The following is a 21,964-nucleotide window of genomic DNA, read 5'->3' on the forward strand; positions in this document are numbered from 1 at the left end:
CAGTTGATATTTATTTATACTCTTTCTCTGCAATTGATCTCTCTGGGTTAACTTGAGAAATCACCTTCTCCAAACCATCAACATTTTTCAGACCTTATTCCTACAAGACTGCTCAAAGAAGTCCTACCACTTGTTAATGTTCCAGTCTTAAATATAATCAGTCTATCTCCATTAATGGGTTATATACCACAGGCATTTTGGGGGGCAGTGATTAAACCATTACTTTAAAAGCCATCACATAACCCAGCTGTCTTAACTAAAGACACCACCAGGTTCAGCAGACACGTCTCCTCCTCCGTCGGCCCTGGTCGCAGCCATCTCGCCGCCGCCTCCTCCAGCTGACGAGCCCAAGTGAATGGCTGCTCCCCCGCTGACATCCAGCTTGCTTGAAACCGCCTCCGGTGGTCCTCCGGGGTAAGCCCGGGCCGATCTAGCACTGCCCTGCAGACATTGACGAAGACGCTCGGGGACGCAGGGGGCAGGCTGAGGGCCGCCATCTGCGCCTCCCCTGGCAGCAGCGGCAGCAGCCTGGGAGCCCACTCCTCCTCAGGCCACCGGCAGGCAAGCACCGTGGCCTGGAATGTCTCAATGAATGTCAGCGGATCCTCCCCATCACCCATCCGGTCCAGCATCACCAACAGTGGGGGAGGCTGAGGCGGCGCAGCCGGACCTCCCAGCGACTGTTGCAGCGCCGCCGTCTGCTGTACCGCTTGCTGGCGAAGCAAAGACAGCTGCTGGTCCTGGACCGCCGCCTGCCGAGCAGACATAGCAGCCAGATCCTGCATTATCTGCCCCAGAATCTGCAATGGCTGGACAGGTGGCTGGGCGGCAGGCTGGGCGGCAGGCTGGGCGGCGGGCTGACCTGGCAGGGGTCCGACATGGTAAATGGTAAATGGCCTGTATTTATATAGCGCTTTACTAGTCCCTAAGGACCCCAAAGCGCTTTACATATCCAGTCACCCACCCATTCACACTCGCATTCACACACTGGTGATGGCAGCTACATTGTATTTAAAACAATTCTGATCATTTAAACATTAAATTATTGGTACATGTGGTAATGCTAAACAAGACTTTGTTCATGAAATAAGAGAAATGTGGAAACAATGTGCTCAAGCACATGTTCTTATGTTTCAGTACATGGGCCAGACGTGGCCGTCAAAAAGGCCAGGTGGGTCTGGTACCAGGTAGTTTCTTGAGCACACTCACACCCGTCACCTTGATTCTGGGAGGGAAGAACCCATGTTATGTGGACCAGTACTGTGACATTTCCACCACTGTGCAGCGCATTGCTTGGGCACGTTTTCATAATGCTGGACAGAGTTTGGTGGCTCCTGACTACATTTTATTTTGTAGTCAGTACATTTTATTGTGATGTAGACATCACGGCGTACACCTGGGTTTCGACACCACTTGTGACACAGGACCCACATACACACACGTCTGGGTTGTGCTTGTAACTGTGCTTTATTCAAAATACAGTGTCTTTTCCTCCTGCGGTTTCCGGGATCAGCCTTGGACGCAGCCACTCCGTCACTCCCCGTGTGTCAGCTCCTTCTCAGTGCCAAAGACATAAGACAGGTCTCCCTCATTAAACAGTTCTGCACACCTGTTCCCTCCCCACCTCCGTGCTGCCCTGTGCACTCACTGCGCCACCCCTCCTTTGCAGCAGGGCAAAGACAACGCCCCACCACTGTGGATTTAGGGCATGTCTTGCTAGATATCAGTTTAGCGCTCGATGCTGTTGATCACGGTATTTATTACAAAGATTAGAGTATGCCATAGGAATTAAATGTACAGCATGGCAGTGGTTGGAATCATGTCTATCTAATAGACTCCAGTTTGATTTTATAAATGGGGTGACTTCTTTACACTGTGAAGTAAATTATGGAGTTCCACAGGATTTCATGCTATGAAAAATTCTATTTATATTATGCATGCTTCCATTGGACAGTATCATTTTAAGGCATTGCTATGCAGATGATACCTAGCTCTGTCTAACTATGGGGCAAGATGACACACGCCAGTTAGTTAAACTGTAGTAATGTCTTAAAGACTTGAAGACCTTGATGAGCTATAAGTTCCAGGCTTGAATTTCTGTGTAAATGGTAAATGGCCTGTATTTGTATAGCGCTTTACTAGTCCCTAAGGACCCCAAAGCGCTTTACACATCCAGTCACCCACCCATTCACACACTGGTGATGGCAAGCTATATAGTAGCCACAGCCACCCTGGGGCGCACTGACAGAGGCTGCTGGACACTGGCACCATCAGGCCCTCTGACCACCACCAGTAGGCAACGGGTCAAGTGTCTTGCCCAAGGACACAACGACCAAGACTGTCCAAGCTGGGGCTCGAACCGGCAACCTTCCGATTCAAGACAAACTCCCAAGTCTTGAGCCACGATCGAAGCTTGATAGGCTTCACTGAATCATGGATGCACCCAATGACAGTGCATCTATGAAAGGCTTCCACACTGTTCAGGCCAACTGGACAGCACTGTGAGCAGTAAGCAGAACGAAGAGGGGCTTGTCATTGTTGTTAACAATAGGTGGTGTAACCCTGCTCAAATAAAAATCAAAGAGCGGATTTGTTGCCCGGAAACTGAACTGTGCACTGTTGGACTCAGGCCATATTAATTGTCCAGGGAATTTACCCAGTAATCTTGGTGGCTCTTTATGTTTCTCCCTCTGCTAAACCCACAGCTGTATGTGAGATTATCCACTCTGCTATAGCCCGATTACAGACTCAGGCTATGTCCACACTAATCATTTTCTCTCCGTTTTGGCCTCTCGTCCAGACTGAGATGGCATTTTCGCTCATGGAAAACGCAACGTGTTGAAAACGCTCTGGATAACGCATACAATTGGAAACGGTGCTTTCACGTCGCAGTGTTGTAACAGTCACAATGGTGTGTTGTCTCTTTAAGACAACCCAAGTCGAGGGTTAATGTTGTCATCTATATGTGCCACTGACTCTCTCTGTGATTGTGTGGACATGTGCTTGCATGCTAGTGCATGAGGAGGGACGGATGTTATGTTTTACCTCTCCAGACACCTTTGTTTGCAACGTTATGGGTTGTACGAACACTCTGCGCTATGTTTGTTAAGCTGCAGCCGTTCAACCGGGCTTATATGGTTGATGAAGAGAAGGTATATTAAAGAACACGCTGTGGAATTCCCAATGCCAGTGTGAGTGTGTATTCTTTTGGCTACCCTGCTAAGTGTTTTGCCGCCTCATGGGGCTACATTACATCCTGCAACAGAGGTGTGGACTCGAGTCACATGACTTGGACTCGAGTCAGACTCGAGTCATTAATTTTATGACTTTAGACTTGACTTGAAAAAATGTTCTAAGACTTGTGACTTGACTTGGACTTTTACACCAATGACTTGGGACTTGAATTGGACTTGAACCGGTTTACTTGAAAAGACTTGATATTTTACCCCAAATATAAAATTTAACATGCATATTATATAGAGATTGAAAATGTGACGTCATTCACGGGTAGAACCGCAAAGGATTCTGGGAACTCGTGGCAAGCGGTACTAGCGCACGCAGGCTTTCAATTAAAATCAGTTATACAGCGATAAAAAGAAACAAAAAAATGTCAAGAAGCCGTTGTATTATTAACTGCAATAGCCGGTCGCATGACAGCCACGGGAAGCCGACGGGTAAAGAGATCGGTTGTTATCGGATTACGTCGTTGAAGAGAAATTGTTCAAGCCATGTTTCCGAAGTAACAAAGACGCGACGGATGGCCTGGATTGCAGCCATTCAAAGATCAAATATAACGTCCCAGAACACTCCAGCTCACAGGTTAGTCTGCTCCAAGCATTTACACGAAGGTCAGTGTTTTTTTAGTAGTTAATACGTCATTTTCATAACATAATTAGTGATATAGGTTACAAGCAAGTCTGGCGCTGAACAGAAATTGTCGCGCTATGCTCCTTTATTTATTGTGCATAAATAGTGAATTGTCCTGACACAATATTGCGTTTCGCTTCTGTTATTATGGTACATTGACAAAAACATATACTTTTATTCACAGGATAAAACAGGTTTTTTGTAACACTAATTGCCCAGTACGATTACAGCATACAATATTGTTGTCACTGCTACATTTCTGTGATGGGTACCAGAAATTATTTCCACTACTAATTAATTACCATTGAGCTCAAAGGTGCTATTAATAAACGGTTAACAAATGTGTATTTATGACGACAATTTGTGAGACTGGTAAACTTATGATACGTACGATGGTCTTTCGTTCTACACGGTGCATTTCAAGGTCCTGTACCCATCCATCGGTAAACTGTACCTGGGCTTGTTGCAGTGACCGGAAGTTACTAAACTTCACGAGTGTGTGCACTCACTCCAAGAACCGTATGATTATAAATATGCATATAAATATGCTAAGATGAGATAGCTGACTTCATCTAACTAGCAAATGTTGTCCAGGCTACGTTGGTGATACAGTTTTTTTTTTAATGTGTATGATATTTTTGTCATGCGATTTTAAAGCTGGTCCTACAACCGCATCCAAGAATAACATGCGGCTTATCTCAGAACTGTCGGTGAAAATTATTCTTGGAGCTAGGTTTAATTGAGCTGCATTTTAAAGAGGTGCAATTTCACAATTTGTGTATATTTTCTAAGTTCACTATTTTGTCATGTGTTGAGAAAAACACAGATTTTAAAATTACATGGTCTAATATTTACATTTAGCATATAACTGCAACATTATTTTTCCGTGTTTTTTTTTGTAAAGACTCGAAAGGACTTGAAATTCAAAGTTTCAGACTTGTGACTTGGCTCGGACTTTTACACCAGTGACTTGAGACTCGACTCTGACTTGCCTGACATTACTTGAGACTTGACTTGAGACTTGAGGATAAAGACTTGAGACTTACTTGAGACTTGCAAAACAATGACTTGGTCCCACCTCTGTCCTGCAACACCTCGACCGCCCAGGAACTTATGCCAGGGTCCTGTTTGTGGACTTTAGTTTGGCTTTTAACACCATTGTGCCTGAACTTCTCTCCTCCAAACTCTCCCAGCTCAGCGTGTCACCAGCTACCTGTCAGTGGATCACCAGCTTCCTGACAGACAGAAAGCAACAAGTGAGGCTGGGGGAGATCACCTCTGAAACTCGGTCCCTCAGTATTGGCGCCCCTCAAGGATGTGTCCTCTCACCACTACTGTTCTCCCTCTACACTAACGACTGCACCTCCAAGAACTCGGCTGTTAAACTCCTAAAGTTTGCAGATGACACCACTGTCATTGGCCTCATTCAGGATGGTGATGAATCTGCATACCGGCAGGAAGTTGAGCGGCTGGTACTCTGGTGCAGTCAGCACAATCTGAAGCTGAACACTCTTAAAACTGTAGAGATGACAGTGGACTTCAGGAGACATTCCTCAACTCTGCTCCCCCTCACCATATCAGACAGCCCTGTGTCGACTGTGAAGATCTTCAAGTTCCTGGGTACAACCATCTCCCAGGACCTGAAGTGGGAGACCAACATCAACTCCATCCTCAAAAAGACCCAGCAGAGGATGTACTTCCTGAGACAACTGGGGAAGTACAGTCTTCCACAGGAGCTGCTGATCCAGTTCTACACTGCGGTCATTGAGTCTGTCCTGTGCTCCTCCATCACAGTCTGGTATGGTGCAGCCACTAAACAGGACAGGAGCAGACTGCAGCGGACTGTACGGGCAGCAGAAAGGATCATCGGCGCCCCCCTGCCCTCCATCCAGGATCTGTACCTCTCAAGAACCAGGAAACAGGCAGGGAAAATCATGACAGACCCCTCACACCCTGGACACAGACTTTTTGATCTGCTGCCCTCTGGCAGACGGTACAGAAGCCTGCAGACCAGGACCACCTGACACAGGAACAGTTTCTTTCCCCTCACCATCTCCCTTCTAAACAGTTGACCTGTCGCACTGCTCCCACTGCCAGACTGCAACTGCACGTTATGTACATTCTGTAGTATTCATTCCACCTCATTTGATTTCTGTACTTTATGTATATAAGTTCTTTATAGTTGGTTTACACAGCTTTGTGTATGTATGTGTATGTATGTGTAATGTGTATATATAGACACGTTTGCGTGTGTGTGTGTGTGTGTGTGTGTGCGCGCGTGTGTGTGTGTGTGTGTGTGTGTGTGCGCGTGTGTGTGTGTGTGCGTGTGTGTGTGTGTGTGTGTGTGTGTGTGTGTGTGTGTGTGTGTGTGTGTGTGATTTACATTGCTGTGCTTGAGAGCCACCATCTACCGGAACCAAATTCCTTGTATGTGTCTCCACATATACTTGGCCAATAAACACGATTCTGATTCTGAGTTGTTTTGTTTGCTACGAACTTTGACAGCCCTATTAAAGATTAATATCAGTCTGTACATGCTGCTGATAGCTTTTCTTCAGATTCTTTAATTCTCACTCGCTTTTGCAACTTTGTACTTATGTGTTACTCGCAGCAACAACTCCACCTCATTGTTAGTCCATTTAAAAAACTCAGTGCTTTTCCTCAGCATTCTGCCGCGAAATTTTAAAGAGCCGGAAAGTAAATAAGTGGCAGAATAAATGCGTTTCATGCATGTGCATTACTGGAAGGTAAGTGTTTTCGGCTGTTTCAATGTGGACACACAACTCTGTGAAAACCACTGAAAACGATAGTGTGTACACGGAGCGTTTTCAGATGAAAATGCCATTTTCAAATCTATACGGGCTAGTGTGGATGTAGCCTCAGCACCCGAGTGCCTTCATTGCTATCTTTGGTGAGTTCAACCATGTCCCCTAGGGCGCTACACAGCCAACTTACACACTATGTGGTTTGTCCCACCAAGAGGGAGAGGAATTTGGACCTACTGTATGCTAATGTCAAGGATGCATGCAGTTCTTCCCCCCACTGGGTAGGTCAGATGATCACCATATCCACCGCTATGTGCTTATGGTGAAGAAGGAGCCTGTGACTACTAGGAGTATTAGGAGGTGGTAGGGAGAGGCTTTAGCAGAACTACAGGGCGGTTTTTGAGATGACAGACTGGGAGACACTCTGTGAACCCAAGGGTGAGGACATCAATGGACTTAATGAGTGTATCACTGACTACATAACCTTCTGCACCAACTCCATTGTCTCAGCTCAAACTGTCCATTGTTACCCAAATAATCTTATAGAATTCAACATTAGGTGAGAAGGAAAATGGTGATATTTTATTAAGCTGCAAGTGGCATTGTCTCCTACCTTCTGTATGTCTCGTCATACCTTGGGTCTGAACGATCAGTCACAATTTGTGAATGAAAAGAAATTCCGTTCTTTGAAATCAACAAAACCTGTAACTACTACTAAAAAGTTTCTTTAAATATATTGTCGACCTGTAAAACCAGAACCCCAATACAGGAAGTCTGGATTGACTCTGTTTAAAACCTACTGTGTATTACTCAGTAGGTTGTGCAGAGCTTAGAGCCGATGGGTGAAGGGACTTCCTCCAGACTAACTGCCTCTAACCCCCAGGTTTCTACCCTGCCTACTCTGATAAAAAAAAAAACCCTGGAGCTAAAAGTAGCCTTGCAGGCCCAGTATTTACCAGCAACACCTGTTGCGGCAGCTTTCATCTAGATCAATGCTCTTGGAATATGGCTGAGTTTGATTAGTGGTCTGAACAGTTTGCCCCAGGGGTCTGTTACTTTTAAAAGGCTGGAGTAACCTGTAGTATTTATACTAATGTAGATTAATACTCAGATTTTTAATATTACTGTTTCACAGTGGGTTAAAAAGGAAATGTCCGCAATTTACTTTTTAAATGTGGGATATTTTTATTAAAGCAATTTAGCAGGAGCAATGAAAAAGCAGATTCAAATAATATCAATTGAGTATTAATATTAATATTATCTCTTCAGTGTAACTATAACCCATTAGGAGAGGAGCCAAGTCCAGTAGGAAACAATGGAAATGCAAATCCTCTTGCATGTATACTCTAACACAACAAAAATGAGCAGAAAAAAGTCAAAAATTATAAATCAAATTAGTGAGTCCACAGACCGAATCTTCAGATGATGTTGTCTGCTCATTGCGAGAACTAGAAGAAGACACAGCTCCAAATGTTCCTGGGTACCCCCTTTTATACTCATTTGTCAATTTGATTTGCATACCCCTCTCTCTCTCCCTCTCTCTAGACATCCAATCACAGATTCTGACATACAATCACTCAATGTCAGTCTCTCTGAATTTTCACCCGCTTTTAATGAGGACAAAGGTTACTTCATTAATATGAATTCATCACATTTTTTTTCTTTTCTATTTGCTGCTTTAATAAGAAAAGTCAATAATTCCATGTGAATGTTCAGTTACATATTAATATTCTCACTTCATGTCTTGTTCAATTTATGCTATTATCTTCAGTCAGATTTACCATTAGCTCAATCTCACATGAGCCTCCATTTCAACATGATCTTCTTTTAATTCATGTACAAAGGAATACTTTTTGTCACTTTTTCTCTTCAAAACTCTCTGTTTGTCAATCATAATATGGTCTCTTTTTTTTAAATTAAATCATGCATGTTAAAGGCAGACATTGTTAAAATATTTGCTTAGTCATTTTGACCAAGCATGTCTGAGCAATGTGTTATGGTTGCATTTTTGCATTCTCTGCTGGTACAAACAAACCAAGCACAGAAGCACGTACACACACACAAACAAAATAATTATTTATTTATTTATTTTCATGATGGCGATCGTGGACCCTTCCCCATCATGTTCTTTTTTGTGTTCTTTTCTGGTTTCAGTAAGATGATATAACACTTTGGAAAAAAAATGCAAATCAGCAGTCCAAAGCTGGAGGCAAGAATAGCAAATATTTCTACAGCAACACTGAACTTCCCCGGAGAGCTGACATATGCTGGAATAAATGTGATCCACACTGCACAGAATATCAACATGCTAAAGGTGATAAACTTGGCTTCATTGAAATTATCAGGCAGTTTTCGAGCCAGAAAAGCAAAAATGAAACATAAGACAGACAAAAGTCCAATGTAGCCAAGCACAGCCCAGTAGCCCACAGATGTGCCCAGAGCACACTCTAAAGTGATCTTGTCTTTGATTTCCTTAAAATTCTTAAATGGAAAAGGAGGCGAAACTGTTAACCAAATGATACATATGATAACTTGTATAAGAGTAAAACTTGTAACACAGAGTCTCTGCTGTGTAGGTCCAAACCATTTCTGAACATTACTACCTGGACGCGTTGCCCGGAAAGCCATCAAAACAACCATTGTTTTCCCCAGAACACAAGAGATGCAGAGCACAAAGGTGATCCCAAAAGCTACATGTCGCAGCATGCAGGACCATTCAGAGGGCTGACCAATGAATGTCAGAGAACACAGGAAACACAATGTCAAAGAGAAGAGCAGCAGGAAGCTCAGCTCAGAATTGTTTGCCCTCACAATAGGAGTTTTCCTGTATTTGAAGAATATTAATGCCACACCAGTAGTCATGCATGTTCCAAATAAAGATGCAGCAGTCAGGAGTGCTCCCATAATTTCTTCATATGATAGAAACACTGCTTCCTTCTTTATGCACGTGTCTCTTCTTTCATTTGACCAAAATTCAGGGGGACATCTCAAACAGGTAACAGAATCTGCAAATTAATGTTAACACAATGTTAGAATTCTGGAGATTTACTAGATTTATGCGTTTGAATCTACTTTACAGCATATTATACTCACTAGCACACTAACTACAGTATTACTCTACATTGGTCAGGTTACTGCTAAAGCTACACAATGAGAAGATGAGAAAAAATGTGTTGACAATGCTTTTGCACAGTCAATATGAAAAATGGTAAATAAGTCACTTCAAACATCGTTGACCATTTTTCAGTAAAACTGACACTAATTCTGAACAAACTGCAGCATCAAGAAATTACATGCTGTGGTATAAAGCAACTGGTGCTGGAACAACAACGAAAGTTATGATAGATAGGGCAGGTTTTGAAGCAGGGAGTGTGCTCATATTATTCACAGTAGGCTGAAACAGCCCCATATTTCACTCTTCATTTGCTTTATGTATAGAAAAAAAGAGCATAATTATTCAAATTTTTTGAGGGGTTTCCTCAATGTTGCGAAAGAATGAAAAAATATGCTGGAACATGAACAGTAATATTGCTTGTAGTTCATTAAAGTTTTTTTATTGAAATATTACCACACCTGTAGTGTTGCTTATCTCTCCCTCTGCACATCTTATACAGTCATAGCAGCAAACAGGCCTTCCTTTCTGGAGAACCTTGCGTGTTCCTGGGGGACATTTCTCACTGCAAACTGACACAGGCACCTGTATGGATAAATGTACAATAATAACCATGGATAAACTGCATGTATGATGATCTTTACAATCATTTCTTAATTTTATATGCATATTTTATATTTATATGCATGAAGTTCAAATGTTTTAAAATAACACCTGGTTATAATTAATTCTTTATTCTTAATAAGCTTATTATTTGTACTCATTGTTTATTGATCACTCACCTGCTTTGAGTTTCTTGCCCAGATTAAAGAGTTATTTTGCAGAGTCAGCTGTTTGCCTGGAGAAAGTGATGCATCATAAAGGCCAACTGTCACAAACTCCACAATGCCGTTTTTTCTTGGCTGCCAGTTTATAATTTCATACTTTGCTGCTGGATCTCCATTCTCATCAAAGTAAACCTCATCTCCTTCTTTTGTTTTGAAGTAAATTTTTAGAATGCGCTGCAAAATCTAAGAAGACAGGCAGTCTGTTAATTTATTGAATCTCATTTTGTAACACAGACAGCACAACTGCTACTTTTTGTTTAAATGTAACCTCACCATGAACGGATCTAGTTGCACATTTTTCTCACATGTTTTATTACAATTGAGGATATTGTGAAGGGCATGGGCCACTGCATACACTCCTTTATATACATTGTTAAAGATAGGCATGAGTGACATATCAGTGAAACTGTTTTTAACTCCAGTAAGATCTTCATGTCCAGTACACTCTCTTGGATTTTCTGCTGTTGACTTCAACTCCTTGAACTTACAGTTAAATAATGCCTCCCAGAACTCAGTAAACAAATCATTAGATGAATTAAGAAGTTTCACATTCAGCATGAACTCCTTCAGGCCAGTGACGTGTGATTTGGGAATGGAAAGACCAATGGCACCATCCAGTATGTGATGTATATCCATTTCTGCGGTTTGAGAATCAAATATCCAAGACTCACTGCCTATCCACTGATAACCAGTGAGGTTGTTGAGAGAAAACTCATGTAATAGCACATCCATATCAAAGTGGGACAGAAAGCCAACAATCACCTTGGAGGTTGAAGCTTTTATAATGTCAATGATCTTTTGAATTTTTTCATAGGGATCTGTCCTAAAAAAAGATACAGAATATTCCAGACAGATGCCCAGCTGCTGTGCAGTTTCTGTGAATGTTGCCATGCCTTTATTTCCATAATCATCATTGGTTCGAATAGCTCCAACCCAAGTCCATCCAAAGTACTTTACTAAATAGACCAGGGCTCTGCTCTGGTAGTAGTCACTGGGTATTGTTCTGAGGAAGGATGGGTACTTGGTTTTGTCACTGAGACAAGCACATGTGGCAAAGTGACTCATCTAAGCAAAAAGAAAAAAAGAAAAGAAAAGAAAGAGAGATTATAGTCACACTGACCATTAAAAATAGAAAAAAAATGTTGCACACATCCACATTTAATTTCAGTTTTCACTGTGTTAAGCACATTATATCCCTGCAAAGAGGGTTATCTAAAATGGAAAAATACAAAGAAAGCAGAACTTTTAAAGAGTCACATTTGTGTTTCCAGAAAAAAAAAATTTTTTAGCTATTCTACCCACCATTGGTATATAAAATGGCCCAATTACGGTAGCTATTGCCATGCAAGGAGAGGAAGAAGTCTCTCCCATTATAGCCTGCACTTGTGCTGGTTTGGTACAAGGGGCCTCAGGTGCTGTGAAAATAATTTGATTACCATTCATCAAGGCTAGTGCAACTTTTATGCTTTGGGCAATGGAACCACAAGTATCATACATTTTATAGCCCAGAGAGACTCCTGGCAGTAGGTCTGTACTGTTATTAATCTCCTCAATGGCAAAAAGCATAGCCTGGGCGACCTGAAATTCCCTGAAATTCAAACTTCATTGAAAAAATGAAAAAGTTGACATAAAGACAATAGATTACTAACACATAAAATACTGAAATCAGTCAGTTATATGAAAATTGAAAAACAAGATAAAAGCAAGAAATAAAAGGATGAATTGTTTTATGTCTTAGATCATTTATCTATTTTAAATTTATTTTTATAATGTTATTTACCTCGTGCATTGAAGTGGCAGTGGTTTCTGCATGTAGGTATCCTTTCTGTCATTCCAGCTACTGTGAAAAGAGAACATCCCCCCCAGTATAATGTCCCCATCCCTAGATAACTGGGGATTCTCAGGATCCCCTCTTCGTATGCACACAGGTTCTTTTGCCTGAGAGAAAGATGCCACCAATAACAGTTGGAAAAGTGCCCACCCCTGTTCTGGCCACTTCTGTGTAAATGACATGCTGTCTGTAAAAAATAAACCACTGGGTGGCATTGCAAGTAACCTAGTCTAAGTGAAACATGCAGACTTTATTTATACATTTTGAAGCAGCAAAAATGAATAACAGAACCATCATGCTTCTTCTATGTGGAAGGAAAAGGAGGGGCCAGAGGAGTGGCCCTGCAAAACACTACTGAATTATTGTAAATGTCCTCTCTGTATTACCATGCCCATAAATTACCATAAATTCATTGTTTTCAACTTTCATTGATTCGGATGCAATATAACATTTATCATTTCAATAGGTCCATGTAGATTCGAGAAAATCAGACGTTTGTGAGCCTGATAAAGTTAGCCATATGATTTCCTTTCCTTTTACTTCAACATTTTCAATTGGTTTTTCAATTATTTGTACAATAGGCAAACAGGAAGAAAAATTTCAGACATGTTTTTATTCTGGTTTATACAGCTTTTGAGGAGTGAAGCTCTTCAGTTCAGTTTAACTCAGTTGATACCTAGTATGATACCTAGTAGTTCACTAAGCGTGAACCATGTCAGGCCCTGGTGCTGTCCAACTCTTCATACTGGAGACCCTGTCTTGGATATCTGCCACTGTGATGGTTACTGGTCCCTGTCTCAGATCCCCTAGCCACTGAGCGTATTTTAAGTTGCGTCCTTCTCCCATATGTTCTTCCAGTATTGTTCCGACTCCATCATCCTATCTTTCAAGTCAGTTCCTTTCGCACTGATGATGTCTTCCCCCTGACCTGTCATCCTGGCTACCCCTTACCATAGCATGTGCATTGTACCTTGTCAATCTCTAACAGTAAGTATACGGTAGGCTTGCTTAGTATTATTCTTATAATTCTCAATTCTTATAATTTGCTTTGTTTCTTGTTTCTTGCATTTTGCACACCACTGTTCCTTGTGAAGTTTGCACACAAGAATTTCACTCACATGTACAGTGTACCAGTAATGTGAAGTGACAATAAAAGTGATTTGATTTGATTTGATCCTGGACAGGGAGGAACGCTGGTTTGAGCGGGAAGTCAAGGGAAGCCATTTACGTGAAAAGGGAAAGACCATCTCTGAATCAACTCTGAATTGTACTCATGGCCATTGATCATTGGTCTTTGATCAATGGTCGTTGATCAGTAGTTGTTGATCAATACAACTTTTGTAATAAACCATCAAGATTTCTATTGGACCCTATTACTACAAGACTGCTCACAGAAGTCTTACCACTACTTAATGCTTCAATCTTAAATATGATCAGTCTATCTCTATTAATGGGCTATATGCCCTAGTCATTTTTCAGGGCAGTAAGTAAACTATTACTTTAAATGTCATCACGCAATCATTTGAACTAATTGAAGGCCAATCTCAAGCCTTCCTTTTTTCAATTATTTAAAAAAGATTAGTTGTTAAAGACCTAACTGATAATCTGCAGTGGGATAGTTTATTGAAAGAGTGATAGTCATGTTTCAGAACTCACCACAGTAAGGAAATAAACCTCGGCTCCTGGTGGCTTTCTCATGATGCATGTAGTGTTTTTTCTGCACACACTATGTGTTTATACACCACTCTGCATTTAATCATTAATTATAATGAATCTCTGACTCTCTTCCACAGGTTGTTTGTTAAAGAGTGTTTTTTCCTTATCACTGTCACCAGGTGGTTGTTGAATTGTTGGGGTTTTCTCTCCATTATTGCAGGGTCTTTACATTATATTATATAAAGTACCATGAAGTGACTGTTGTTGTGATTTGGCACTATATAAATAAAACTGACTTGAATTGAATGGAATTTTGATACATACACAGTCTTGGAGTCTGTCATTATTCACTTTTTATGGGTGCGCAAAATAACACAACGGAACATTCAGAATTTATCAAAACTTTATTTGTACAAATATTAATTAAGGGAAAGAAAAATGTAAAAAAAAAATCAACGGAACTTTTTACATGGAAAAGAAATTACAGATTTTGTTGGGAATATTTAATATACGATATAGAGCTTGTAGGAAGGACTATAGTTATTTGCTTCTTTCTTTCCTTCTTTCATGTAGTGAACCAGCATTTGTTTTTGAAACAATTAATTGCTGTGTTTTCTTAGATGTCAGTGGGTTTTGAATTATTTGAACAATATTTAAACTATAGAAAGGACAGATTCAATTTTGGGTTTTTTTTTTAGCAACCTCTCAGATCGTTCTTGAGGTCCCTTTACTCATCAGGTGTTTCTTTGTATTGTTTTCAGGTTTTAATAAAATAATGTAACACTTTGGCAAAAAAATGCAAAATAACATTCCATAGCTTGAGGCCAGAATAGCAAATATTTCCACAGCAACTGTGAATTTCCCAGGAGAGCTGACATAAGCAGGTATAAAGGTTAACCACACTGCACAGAATATCAACATGCTGAAAGTGATAAATTTAGCTTCATTGAAATTATCAGGCAGCTTTCGAACTAAAAAAGCAAGTACAAAACATAACATAGCCAGCAGCCCTATGTATCCTAACACAGTCCAGAACCCTAGAGGTGATCCCAGGGCACATTCAAGTATAATTTTATCTTTGTAGTAGTTCATATTTTTGTAGGGGAATGGTGGATTTATTGCTAACCAAACTAAGCAAATCAAAATCTGTATGAGAGTGAATGCTAGAACACTCAGTCTTTGCTGTACAGGTCCAAACCACTTCTTAACATTACTGCCTGGAAGTGTAGCCTTGAATGCCATTACAACCACTATCGTTTTCCCCAGCATACAAGAGATGCAGAGCACAAAAGTTATGCCAAATGCTGTGTGTCGAAGCATGCAGGACCATTCGGAGGGCCGGCCAATGAAGGTCACAGAACACAGGAAACACAGAGTCAAGGAGAAGAGCAGCAAAAAGCTGAGCTCAGAGTTGTTTGCTCTGACAATAGGAGTGTGTCTGTATTGGAAAAATATTAGGGCTACAGTCATTGAGATGCACGCACCAAAGAGAGAAAAGGAGACCAACAGTATACCCAATAATTCTGTGAACGTGAGGAACTCAATAGCTTTCATTTCACAATTATTTCTCTCTTCATTGGACTTGAATTCAGGAGGGCATTTGTCACATTTCACTGCATCTGAAAACATAAATATCTTCATGATGTACACCACATACATCTTTAAATAGACCAATAAAGTGCTGGCAGTGATTTTGCCCAACAGAAACACAATGAGCACAAGAGTAAAGGCTAGAAATCCAGCTGTCTCACTTGTAGTGTTGCTGAACTCCCCATCAGCGCAGGTGATGCAATCAAAACAGCAGATTGGCTTGCCCTTAACAAAAGCCTGACGGGTCCCAGGCAAACAACTCTTACTGCAAACAGACCTTGGCACCTGCATTATAGGGACAATATTAAAAACAATTTACTTCCAGATTTACAATTGTATACATTTAGTGTGATTGTAAAAGATCAAGCGTCAGAACTTTAGGGTTAGAAAGGAACAGTATTATCTGTGTTGTTTTACCTCGAAATTCTCTCCTGCCCAGATGGCTCTCACACCTGCTTTCATCTTAAACTCCTGACCCTCAGGCTGGGATGCATCATAGTAACCAATTGTCTTAAAAAGTATGTAACCTTTTTCACCCATCTGCCAGTTCACCAATGCATAACGTGCCACAGGTTCACCTAACTCATCAAAGACCACTTCTTCACCAGTCTTAGTTGTAAAATTGACCTTGGTTAGGTAATGCAGTACCTACAGACAAACATTAATGTTATCTGACTATGTAACAATAGTCATTAAAAATAACATTTTGCATTTAGACACAGTAGTTTCTTTTTATGTTTACCTGCCATGGTTGTACATTTTCCGTATCAGCACAAGTATTGTTCTTAAAAGGCTCCCTTTCATCTTTGCAAGTAAATAGCATATGTAGAGCATGAGCAACAGCATATGTGGCTTTGTACACATTATTTAGCAGGCTGGCATCTGACACATCTGTGAAACGTGTCTTCACATGCAGGAGAGACTCCTTTCCAGTGCAGGCTATTGTCAGATCTTCAGCATGAGTCTCTGTTTGAGGAGACAGGTTGCACCTGAACACTGTCTCCCACAATTCCACAAGGCCCTGATTCCCAGGTACGGTGGAAGGCCTGCTGCTGGCTAGGAACTCTTGCAGTCCAGGAATGTGAGCATTTAATGCTGCAAAGCCAACTGCCCCCTGAACCACAGCGTAATTTACTGGAGAGGCAATATAACGGTATGTGATCCAGCCTTCACTCCCAACCCACTGCAGGCCTGTCACATTTTGAGCATGAAGCTCTTTAAAAAGTATGTCAAGGTCTGTGCCATCAGCAAATGCCACTATTACCTTAGAGGTGGATTTCTTTATAATATTTACCACATCTAAGAACCACTTCCTTGGATTAGTTCGGTAAATGGCCACTGAGTACTCAACACACACACCTTCCCTTTCTGCTGCTTCCAAGAAAGTGGCCATACCACCATTCCCATAATCATTATTAGTTCTGATAGCTCCTACCCAGGTCCAGCCAAAATGTTTCACAAGCTTTGCTAATGCTTTGCTTTGGTAAATGTCACTAGGTATGGTTCTAAAAAAAGAAGGATAGTCTCTTCTGTTGCTAAGACATGCACAAGAAGCTGAATGACTGATCTGGAAAACAATAACATGGTTAAATGTCATATTGAGCATTGAAGACATTTAATGAAGATTATTGCATCTCAGGAAGTTTATGTGTGCATTGAGCATGCATGCCCCCAACACTCACCACGGGTATATGGAATGGTCCCATGGTGCGTGCAATGCCTATCGTGGAGGTGGATGTGGTTTCTCCTATGACAGCATGTACGTTGGAAAGTTTGTTACAGCTCCCTGCTCCACTTTCATATCTATTCATCAAGTTTAGTGATGCCCTAATAGACAAAGGTATACTGGGGCAGGAATCAAAGATCCTATAACCAAGTGTCACTCCTGGCAGCAGCCCTGAGCTGTTATTAATTTCTTCTATAGCAAACATCATAGTGTATGCATACTGAAGCTCTCCTGGGTCCAGTCTGGACAAAGAAGAAGGACCAAAGTTTTCATAGCAGAAATAAGCAAAGAGGAAGATTATATTTAAAATATAAACAAACAACCCATATTGTAATAGGATTTATAGATAAATTATTTCATCCCAGTCTTACCCTTCACACTGTATTTTTCCTGGATTGACTTCAAAAGTTGGATAAACAGTGATGGGGTTCTGATGGAAAGAAAAAATTCCTCCAATGTTGATTTCTCCCTCCTTAGAAAACTGAGACAGTTCTTTTGTCCCATAGGTCTGACACACAGGCTTCCCTTCTCTCACAGCCAGACAGGAAAGAAGTAGTAGGTTGGCTATCAGCAGCATAGTTCCTCAGCTGAATGCTTCCTAACAAATGCTCAAAGATAAGCCTCCTCAACACTGCTTTTAATATGACTTTTATGTCACAAAGCCACAGGGACTTATGGGTGACAGCTGTGTTTATTTTCTTTGTCTCTACCAATGATATTGGTTCTGCTGTGACTGACCAGTGAATAGGGATGTTAATGGGCTTAGAGGGCCTCCTACGAAAGTAATATCTTTTCATTCAACATAACCACTCTTTATACTAAGTTATTATTGTTTATTACATATTCCATCTGTGGTTCACATTTTAACATCGTACTAAAGAGTAAAACATAAACAAATGCAATACATATTTGAATTACTGGTTTCCAGGACCAATATATAAAGTAATAAATTGATCAATGATTGTATACAAATTAAAATAAACAAATCTTAAAGATGGAGTAAGCAAACCCTCGTGCATTTATTATTTTTTAATGGTTTCTCCCCATCATATGTCTTTTTGTATTTCTTTCGGGTTTCACTAATAAAATATAACATTTTGGAGCAAATATACTGAAAAATAACCCAAAGCTTGAGGCCAGAATAGCAAATATCTCTACAGCTACAGTAAATTTACCAGGAGAACTGACATATGCTGGGATAAAAGTGACCCAGACTGCACAGAATATCAACATACTGAAGGTGATGAATTTGGCCTCATTAAAATTATCAGGCAGCTTTCGAGACAGAAAAGCAAGGATAAAGCATAGCAAACTGAGAAGTCCTATATATCCTAAAACAGCCCAGAATCCTAAAGGTGAACCTAAATTACACTCTAGTATAATCTTTTCAGTGGCATGGACTGTGTTTTTGTAGGGGAATGGTGGAGCAAAAATTAACCACAGCACACAAATCAGCAGCTGGAGTAAAGTAAAGCTGAGCACACTTGTTCTCTGAAGTGCAGCAGAACACTGAGGAACTGTTTTTGCTGGCCTTGTAGCCTTAAAGGCAATCACCACTGTTATAGTTTTAGCCAAAATGCATGACATACACAAGGCAAAGCTTGCGCCAAAAGCTGTGTGGCGTAGCATGCATGACCACTCAGTAGGCTGGCCAATGAAGGTCAGAGAACACAAGAAACACAGAGTTAAGGAGAAGAGCAGGAGGAAGCTCAGTTCAGAATTACTGGCTTTGACAAGAGGTGTGTGACGAAACCGAAAGAAAACACATGACACTGCCAATGTTAAACTTGCTCCAAACAATGAGAAAGCGGCGAGTAGGCCCCCCATAGTTTCTCCAAAAGACAGGAACTCAATCACCTTTGGAACACAGTGGCTGCGATCTTCATCCGACCAGCACTCCAGCGGACATAGTAAACACACTGCAGAATCTGAGTAGAAAGTGTCAAACATAAAAAAGTATTTTGATACACCTAATACTGAAATAAACACTTCCTAGTAATGTATCAACTTATTAACACTTTTTTACATAGTAAAAATGACAGGAAATTTTCTACACACTGTTTGAGTTGCTAATCTCTCCAGCAGCACAGGCAATACAGGAAAAACAGCAGATGGGTTTGCCTTTAATTGCAGCCTGGCGGAAACCTGGCGGACAGCTCTCACTGCAGACAGACAATGGCTTCTGTAACAACACCACAACTCAAAGGTCACAGTTTGTTCCTCTTGTAATCCACATACTGAATTTAGATTGTTCAATTTATTTCTCATTAATAATATTGAAGAAAGAAAAACATACAAACATGCATTTAACCTTCAGACCATTATTTTACTCATTATTCTGCATCAGAGGGGAAAATTAACATAAAAATAGTTCTGAAGCTGTTATGTTAACATTGTTATTGAAAATTAACATTGAAAATTAAGGATTATACATATCTGTGTATGTGGGAGAGATTGTTTTTATTTGCTAAAGTTCAATATTAAAAAACTTTCTGAATGACAGTTTTTATTAATAAAATTTGAATTTTAATCAACCTGCAAAATAAGTATTAAATAAATATTCCTTGCTCTCAAATAGACTTACCATTCGGGATTCAGAAACCCATGTTATATTGATTTCATTCACGGCAAGCTGACTTTCATTTGGTAGTGAAGCATCATAGCTCCCTACAGCCACAAAAATTATATCTCCTGCTTGGTTTCTCTGCCAGTTCACAAGTTCATACATTGCTGAAGGGTCTCCATTTTCATCAAAATATACTCTTTCTCCCGACTGAAGAGTGAAATTGACATCTTGGAGGTGTTTCACAATCTACCAATCCAAAACGAGGGTTGGTAACTTAGCATATATAGAATTCTAGATCAAATAAATACTTTTTCTACGATTTTGTAAGGTAATGTCTTACCTTTTTTGGCTCTAAATGATCCTTCCATATACATGACTGATTCATGGCTTTAGCACTTTGACCACAATTTAACAAGTTATGCATAGCATGAGCTATGGCATACACAGCCTTGTACACATTGTTAGATATCCTTAGTTGTGATACATCCGTAAAAGGATTGTTTATGTCCTCTAACTTCTCAGAGCCAGAGCACTGAATCTGACCAGGCAGCCTGGATTGAAAACTGCAGCCAAAAACCGTTTCCCAGAACTCTCTTAGCACACTATTCTGAGGATCCTGACTTGGGTTAACCTGTAAAAGAAATTCTCGCAGGCCTGCAATCTTTGCCTTTTTGATAGTGAAGCCCAGAGACCCTGTCAGTATGCCAGAGTACCTCTTAGTAGTCAAATGACTTGCTGTTATCCACGATTCACTGCCCACCCACTGCAACCCAGTCAAGTTCTGCTTCAGAGCTTCCTCCAGCAAAATGTCCATCTCACCCTGGGCAAGAAAGGCAATCAAAACTCTTGCACTGCCACTACGAATCACTTCAATCACCCTTGCAACCTCCTCACTAGAGTCAGTCCTTGAAATGGCCTCTGAATATTCAACACAAACCCCTTCCTGACTTGCTGCTGTGATAAAAGTTGCCATCCCATTGTTGCCATAATCATTGTCACTTCTGACTGCCCCAACCCATGTCCATCCAAAATATTTTACCAGTTTTGCCAGGGCCCTGCTCTGATAGTAATCACTGGGGATGGTTCTGAAGAATGAAGGGTAATCCTTTCTGTTACTCAGACAAGCACATGTGGCAAAATGGCTGATCTGAAATGAAGTAAAAGAGAAAAACAAAAACAAATTGACAAGTAAGTGGGAAGAGATTTACAGTTGGGTCACATTATAAAAAATTGACACAAATATTATAAATACTTACTACTGGTATTTGGAAGGTCCCACAAATTTGTAGCATCACAATGGTTGAGGAAGACTCAGAAGCTCCAATGATGACATGAACAGATGAATGACTGCTGCAGGTTTTCTCTGCTGTCCTTTCCTGTCCATTTAGTAAACCCATCACTGCACGTGTTGAAGGCAGTGTTGAACCACAGCTGTCAAATATCTTATAACCAACTGAAATATTAGGCAGTAAAGTGCTGCTATTGTTGATCTCTTCTACTGCAAAAATCATTGTTTGGGCAAAACGAAATTCTCTCAAATTTATCCTGAAAAGAGTAAAAAAAAGTGTTTTAAAAAGTGTAATGTAAAGCTCTTCAAGTCATGAACCCTGCAAAGGGAAAAAAGACAAACCTGGAGCATGTGAGAGTTTCTGGAGTATGAGTCAGGGAGAACGAAGGCTTTGAGATTTGGCTATGGATAGAAAAAGCTCCTCCAATAGTAATATCCCCTTTCTTAGTCAAAAGAGGAACCTCTGGACTTCCCAGCATTTCACAGAGAACAGTATTTTCCTCTGCTCTGCAGACTCCCATAAATAAACCCCAAAATAACACTCTGAATGTGCAGTCATACATCTTTTACAGACAACCACACTCATGCATGTACAGCCCTGTACTCTGTTTTGATATTACTGACCAAGCATGTGTATTCTTTAATGGGCAGAGCTTTATAGAGCTATAATTGATGAAGCCTGAGGTCCTCCTATCATATCACAGTATGACATACATTGTCACACTGTTTTGCGATT

The 21,964-nt window shown here is 40.7% G+C and overlaps 2 protein-coding genes and 1 pseudogene across 2 annotated transcripts; all 3 read right to left on the reverse strand.

The window, feature by feature from the left end:
- Positions 1-8,723: 8,723 nt before the first annotated feature.
- Positions 8,724-12,699, reverse strand: LOC113036642 (extracellular calcium-sensing receptor-like). The gene is made up of 7 exons (XM_026193055.1): positions 12,676-12,699; positions 12,352-12,536; positions 11,874-12,171; positions 10,845-11,636; positions 10,527-10,754; positions 10,206-10,329; positions 8,724-9,637 (listed from the first exon to the last, which is right to left on the reverse strand). Exons 1-7 carry the CDS (start codon positions 12,697-12,699, stop codon positions 8,724-8,726), a joined length of 2,565 nt encoding a protein of 854 aa, XP_026048840.1.
- Positions 12,700-14,763: 2,064 nt separating this feature from the next.
- LOC113036132 (extracellular calcium-sensing receptor-like) lies at positions 14,764-17,597 on the reverse strand (annotated as a pseudogene).
- Positions 17,598-18,403: 806 nt separating this feature from the next.
- On the reverse strand, positions 18,404-21,728 carry LOC113036359 (extracellular calcium-sensing receptor-like). Its single transcript, XM_026192676.1, has 6 exons — positions 21,571-21,728; positions 21,197-21,485; positions 20,281-21,087; positions 19,959-20,186; positions 19,433-19,556; positions 18,404-19,302 (listed from the first exon to the last, which is right to left on the reverse strand). The coding sequence occupies exons 1-6, from the start codon at positions 21,705-21,707 to the stop codon at positions 18,404-18,406; spliced, it is 2,484 nt and encodes an 827-aa protein (XP_026048461.1). The 5' UTR covers positions 21,708-21,728.
- Between the last annotated feature and the right edge of the window lie 236 nt (positions 21,729-21,964).

The sequence above is a fragment of the Astatotilapia calliptera genome, chromosome 14, assembly GCF_900246225.1.
Source record: "Astatotilapia calliptera chromosome 14, fAstCal1.2, whole genome shotgun sequence".
NCBI classification, from domain to species: Eukaryota; Metazoa; Chordata; class Actinopteri; order Cichliformes; family Cichlidae; genus Astatotilapia; species Astatotilapia calliptera.

Bases quoted from the DNA above. Each gene is read 5' to 3' on its own strand.
- LOC113036642 (XM_026193055.1), bottom strand. From the start codon at position 12,699: ATGATGGTTCTGTTATTCATTTTT. The intron at 12,537-12,675 runs GCTGCTTCAAAA...GCACTTTTCCAA, and splicing joins TGGTTCTGTTATTCATTTTT to CTGTTATTGGTGGCATCTTT. The intron at 12,172-12,351 runs GTAAATAACATT...TTTTCAATGAAG, and splicing joins CTGCCACTTCAATGCACGAG to TTTGAATTTCAGGGAATTTC.
- LOC113036359 (XM_026192676.1), bottom strand. From the start codon at position 21,707: ATGCTGGGAAGTCCAGAGGTTCCTCTTTTGACTAAGAAAGGGGATATT. The intron at 21,088-21,196 runs GTAAGTATTTAT...ACTTCATTTCAG, and splicing joins GGACCTTCCAAATACCAGTA to ATCAGCCATTTTGCCACATG. The intron at 20,187-20,280 runs GTAAGACATTAC...TTGGATTGGTAG, and splicing joins ATCATTTAGAGCCAAAAAAG to ATTGTGAAACACCTCCAAGA.